At 38.0% G+C, this 6,246-nt stretch overlaps 1 protein-coding gene across 4 annotated transcripts; it reads right to left on the bottom strand.

The window, feature by feature from the left end:
• Window positions 1-225: 225 nt before the first annotated feature.
• On the bottom strand, window positions 226-2,683 carry LOC127086316 (proline-rich extensin-like protein EPR1). 4 transcript variants are annotated; one of them, XM_051027064.1, is made up of 3 exons: window positions 2,380-2,683; window positions 1,345-2,301; window positions 226-1,308 (listed from the first exon to the last, which is right to left on the bottom strand). In XM_051027064.1, the coding sequence occupies exons 1-3, from the start codon at window positions 2,549-2,551 to the stop codon at window positions 395-397; spliced, it is 2,043 nt and encodes a 680-aa protein (XP_050883021.1). In that variant the 5' UTR covers window positions 2,552-2,683; the 3' UTR covers window positions 226-394. The 4 variants fall into 4 exon arrangements, with proteins under 4 accessions (XP_050883021.1, XP_050883022.1, XP_050883023.1 ...); XM_051027065.1 differs by having other exon boundaries at window positions 226-1,671; window positions 1,723-2,301; XM_051027066.1 differs by having other exon boundaries at window positions 226-1,836; window positions 2,023-2,301.
• Between the last annotated feature and the right edge of the window lie 3,563 nt (window positions 2,684-6,246).

Raw genomic sequence — 6,246 nt, 5'->3', positions numbered from 1 at the left:
TAAAGAATATTTTGTGAACCTTGCCATCTTTGAAGATTTAAGAACCGAAGAGAAGACTCAAAATTAATTTACACAAAGCATTAGACTATTTAAGCCTCGTAAATATTTTGCCTATCACCGTCACGAGATAGTTTCCAATTGATTAGTGTGTTCTTTGTTCGATTTTTACACAGTTTGAGTGTAGAAACAACAAAAATTGAATCCAGCGAATTTAACATAACAAAATTGAACTCCAAGACACCTTTGTAAATTTATAAAGTACACATATTATACATAAAAACTAGTTCTGAGATAGATATCTCTCTTAATTATGTCCAGCAACACTTACAAAACAAAAATGCTCACCAATTATATATATGAAAAATGAAAAGTAAAATAGTACGATACGATTTTTCTATCCTAGAATAGTACTCGTGAGTGCAGCACCGACCAAAATTGTAATGGAGTAACCCCATACCCCCGACGGACTCGCATACGACACTCCGCTTGACCTCCCTGGCGCCGTTTCATTCGATGATGTCGGTGATGGACTTCCTGTTGTGGTAGATGACGGTGTTCCTCGTGTTCCAGGAGCAGTGGATGAAGGTGACGGAGTTGTTGCTGCCGGGAGGGAACCTGTAGGAGATGCTGTTGGAGTAGTGGTTGACACCGGCGAACCTACGGGAGTGGGAGCAGGAGGTGATGTAGTGGTTGATATTGGCGAGTTTGCTGGAGCGGGAGCTGGAGGTGAAGTAGAGGTTGATGCCGGTGAAATTGATGGTGAGGGTGAGTTGTTTGAAGGGTATGGAGATAGTGGAGATGGTGCTATTCCATTTCCAGAGGGTGTTTGTGCTGTCGATGGAGGCTGAGAGGATATTTGAGGTGATTGGGAAGATGATGGAGAAGAGGTGGTTGGTGGAGTATGAATGTAAGGTGGTTGTGAGATTGGTGAAGGAGCACCTGGAGGTGTTTGAGAAGATGGAGATGGAGTACTTTTTGGAGGGGCTGAAACGTATGGTGGTTGTGATGTTGGTGAAGAAGGAGAGTTTGAAGGTGTTTGAATGTATGGTGGTTGTGATGTTGGTGAAGAAGGAGAGTTTGGAGGTGTTTGAATGTATGGTGGTTGTGATCTTGGTGAAGAAGTGTTTGGTGGTGTTTGAATGTATGGAGGTTGTGATGTTGGAGAAGCGTTTTTTGGAGGTGTTTGAATATAAGGTGCTTGTGATGATGTTGGAGAAGGAGTGTTTGGTGGTGTTGGAACATATGGAGGTTGAGAAATTGGAGAAGGGTTTTTTGGAGGGTGGTTGCTAGGGGAAGGAGTAGTTGGAGGTGTGTAAGGAACACTAGGAGAAGGAGATTTTGGAGGTGTGTAAGGAACACTAGGAGAAGGAGATTTTGGTGGTGTAATTGGTACATAAGGTGGTTGAGAGATAGGAGAAGGCGTTTTGGGAGGAGTTGGTGTATATGGTGGTTCATTTTTAGGGGAAGGGGCTTTTGGAGGAGTGTAAGGGTGATTTGGAGGGGTGTGGATAGGAGAGGGAGTGTTTGGTGGTGTAATTGGTACATAGGGTGGTTGATTGCTAGGGGAAGGTGCTTTTGGAGGAGTATGGGGATGATTTGGAGGGGTGTAAATAGGAGAAGGAGTGTTTGGTGGTGTGATTGGTACATAGGGTGGTTGATTTCCAGGGGAATGTGCTTTTGGTGGAGTATATGGAGCATTAGGAGGAGTGTGAATAGGAGAAGCTGATTTTGGAGGAGTATATGGAACATTAGGAGGAGTGTGAATAGGAGAAGCTGATTTTGGAGGAGTATATGGAACATTAGGAGGAGTGTGAGTAGGAGAAGGTGTTTTTGGAGGTGTAATTGGTGTATAGGGTGGTTCATTTCCAGGAGAAGGTGCTTTTGGAGGAGTATAAGGAACATTAGGAGGAGTGTGAATAGGAGAAGGAGTTTTAGGGGGTGTAATTGGTATATATGGTGGTTCATTTCCAGGTGAAGGAGTACTTTTGGGAGGACTATAAACAGGAGAAGGTGTTTTGGGAGGTGTAATTGGAACATAAGGAGGTGTAGGAAGAAGCTTGGGAGGAGGAGTAGACACATAAGGAGGAGGTTCTCTCACAGCCAACACCACAACAATCAATTTTTGACCATTTTCACAATTATGATCTTTTCCACTAATGAAATAAAAGGGACCAGATCTATCAAATTGAAACTCAGAATCACCATCTTCAAATTTCTTGATCGGATTCTTCTTATTGCACTCATCATAATCCTCTTTGTTCACCACCAACACTGAGTTTGACTCCTTCTTGTACTTAAAAACTATAACAAAACAAAATCATAATTAAAAACTACTAATCCACAAGCAAATTAATCAATAATAATTGAAATGAAAGTTACCTAGAATATCATTGACTTGGAACCTATTCCTCGCAGTCCATTGATTGTAACTTTCAGAAGGGTTCAAAACCCATCCATCTTTTCCACCAGCATAAAACGTATAGCCTTGTGAACATGAAATTAAACTAAAAAGAAACAAGAAGATGCAAATATGTTTTCGAAGAAGCTTCATGACTAATTAACAAGTACTATACATAGAGAGAGAGAGAAGAGAGTTATGGAAAAGTGATGATGAAGAGAGTGATATAAAGAGAAAGTTTTTGTTGGTTACCGTTGTATAGTGATGACTGAATTATTAATTGATGTACGAACAAGCGTGTGTAACGCGGGGGGGTTACGTGTGAAATTTTAAGGGATCTACAAGTGGCATAGACTAAAGTTATGATAGAGATATTAATTTAATATATAATAGGATGAAATGGATTATTACTATAACATGCAAAGAAATTTCTAAAGTAAGAAAAGCATTAATTATGAGATATTATTGCTTTCGTGGCCAATGTTTAGTGGGTTGTGTCTTGTGATGTGAAGTGAGATTGAAAACTTTATTTTCCTACCGACGAGACTAGAGGGCACTACGTGTTTGGCGAAATGATAGAGATATCAACTTGGAATATATTGTAAGATGGAGTTAAATGACTGTTTGAGTTAACTTTCATTGTTTTCAATTCTTACTTTAAAATTAGGAAAGATATAAAGGTAAAAGGTTAACAAAGATAAATAAAAGTTATGATTATATAAATCAATCATGACTTTACTTTTAAGTATATGATCCAAAAGTAGAATTTGGGGATTGGAATAGTTGTGCTTTGATTTACTTTTTACTTACAACTTTTTTTTGGTAACACAAATTAGTGATCCAATCATGGGTTTGTTGAGTCAACTTTATTTACATTAGTTAACTTTTTTCTTATATTTAAAACTGGATGGAGTAACTATTTTACCTTATATTGTAAATTGGTCTTAAATCAAAGGAGACATGAAATTGGGAAACCAATGAAATAAAAAGTTGTAAGGTTGACATAAACAGCTAAATGCTGCCAACCACATCCTCTAGCCACCCCTGCATTATTTAAGGCATTTGTTCCCTGAGATCATTTTGATAATGATCATATGATAAATTGACACCTGATAAGACACATTGAATAGAATTTAGTAGTACGGAAACAGCAAGCAAAGGTGCTATTGAAGCAAACTCCTTTTTTTTTATAGTAGGACTACTACTAAATAGTTGAATCCTTATGTCATGACCAAATACAAGAAACAAAACAAAACATAAACCAAGGAAAAGAGAAAGCTTTAGACCGGCTCTCATTGAATGTTTAGCTCTTTGCGGTTGGCCTGCTCCCAACTCTTTGGAAACCCTTGTGCTATAAAATTTGAGTTCAAACTTTTTAATATATAAACAAGAACATAGATTAAATGCTTATAACAGAATATTCTTGGTGCATAAGATAAAGAAGATAAAAATAGTAGAAAAGAGAAGAGAGATAACAAATTTTTAATCCTATGTTAAAACGGTTACACAAAAATGGTTGCACACACACTGCATTACAATATTAAGTGGGTACAATTGTTGATAGTTACAGTGCTATATATACACAAATAATAATGTCACGTAGACGAAATATTAAAATACTGAATTACCCTTCAACGTCATCCCTTAATTCAGGATTTGACTAATCAAAACCAATAACACTAATTATATCTTTAAATGAAGAAATTGACCAATCTTGATCATTTTCGTCAGAACATCTACCAGCTGCTTCCGGGTGCTATAGTGCATAACTTCTAGCACTCCATTTTGAACTTGACTTCTCAGAAAATGATACTTAGTCTAAGTATGCTTGCTTCTCCCAACAACACTGGATTATTGACAAGATTGATTGCAGACTTGTTATCAATCATTAGCTTCTGAGGCTCATTTACCTTGATTGTCATATCCTGTAGTAAATTTAGAAGTCAAACAACTTGACATGCAGTCATATCACCTGCAATACATTCAGATTCACAGGTTGACAAAACAACAATTGGTTGATTCTTGGAACACCAAGAAATAGGACCTCCTAGATACTTAAACAAATATCCAGAAGTACTTCTTCTGCCAACTACATAGCAAATGTCAGGTCTGATATTTCACAAACACCTCATAGAGTCAACCAACTGCTTGAAAGTCGTAGCATATACATCATCTCCTTCAGAATCAGAATCCAATTTATGATTTATTTTTACAGGTGTGACAGCAGCCTCACAATTCAGCAACTCGAATCTCTTCAGAAGCTCAAGTTCATATTTCAGCTGATGCAAAATGATACCCTTCTCAGAGCACATAAACTCCACCCCTAGGAAATTTTTCATCTTTCTTAGATCAGTTATCTCAAACTCATTCATCAACACCTTCTTGAACTTAGCTATCTCATGTTCACAACTCCCTGTTAGCAACATGTCATCAACATAGAGACACACTAGAATCATATTGCCTTCAGAAGTATGCTGAACATCAATCCATACTTCATCTCACACTTTCTGAATCCTTGGAGCTTGAAAAATGATTTAATCTTCAGATTATAAGCTCGAGGAGCTTGTTTCAGCCCATACAAGACTTTATGCAACTTATACACCATCCCTTCCTGATTCTTTTTCTCAAATCTAGGAGGTTGTGACACATATACTTCTTCTTGCAATGGACCATTCAGAAATGCAGATTTCACATCCAGATGCATCAGAAGCCAATTCCTGTTAGCAGTTATCACAATCACCATTATGATTGTTTCATGTCTCGCTACAGGAGCAAACACTTCAAAGTAATCTAACTCGGGTTTCTGTAGAAAACCTCTTGATACTAACCTTGCTTTGTGTTTGCCAATTGATCCATCTGACTTTAGTTTCTCCTTGAAAACTTATATGACGCTTATGGCTTTCTTGTCCTTTGGAATCTTAGTCATTTCTCAAGTCTTGTTTCTTTCTATAGCCCCAAGTTCTTCTTTCATAGCCTTCAACCACACTTTCTTCTTGAGCGCTTCTTCAACACTGACTGGTTCGGAGTCTACTAATATAGCACATTGAATGACTTCTCCTTTAGAGTCTACTTCGGTATCTTGCAGCATGCCAAACTCTGCAAACCGTCTTGGGATGTTTCTGATTCTTTGTGGCCTCTAAACTTCTTCATAATCTTCTTCAGACGCGAGAACAATATCATATGCTGAAACCCCAAAAGTACCACCTTCAGAGTCTAGAATATTCCTAGAGTCTAGATCTCCACCAGAGTCTTTATCACCATCAGAATCAAATTCACCTTCAGAGTCAGACTCCCCTTCATAGTTAGACTCGCCTTTAGAGTCACCTTCAGAATCATTTTCTGATTTTGACTCATCTTTAGAACCTTCAGATTCTGAAGTATCTTTAGGGGTTAACTCTACATCTGAGTTGGATTGAGATTTGCTCCAATCCCACGTTTCTGATTCTTTCACAATGACATCTTTACTAAATTCAACCTTGTTAGTGATAAGATAGTAGAGCTTATAGGCACATGTACTGTGGTATCCTACAAGCAACATAACTTCGCTTCAGTCATCCAACTTCATTCTCTTAGCATCTGGAACATGTTTGTAACAAACAGAACTAAACACCTTCAGATGGCTCACACTTTAATTATCTCCACTCCACTTCTCTAAAGGAACAATTTCCTCCAGCTTCTTGGTTGGACATTTGCTCAGTACATATGATACAGTGGCAACAACTTCTCCCCACAAGGTGTGAGGTAACTTTTTCTCCTTCCGCATGCTCCTTGTCATATCAAGCAAAGTTCGATTTCTTCTATCAGTAAGACCATTGTGTTGAGGAGTGTATGAATCAATAACCTCATGC

This window comes from Lathyrus oleraceus, chromosome 5 (genome assembly GCF_024323335.1).
Source record: "Lathyrus oleraceus cultivar Zhongwan6 chromosome 5, CAAS_Psat_ZW6_1.0, whole genome shotgun sequence".
In the NCBI taxonomy this organism is placed as follows: domain Eukaryota; kingdom Viridiplantae; phylum Streptophyta; class Magnoliopsida; order Fabales; family Fabaceae; genus Lathyrus; species Lathyrus oleraceus.
This window is presented reverse-complemented; position numbering and strand designations above follow the sequence as displayed.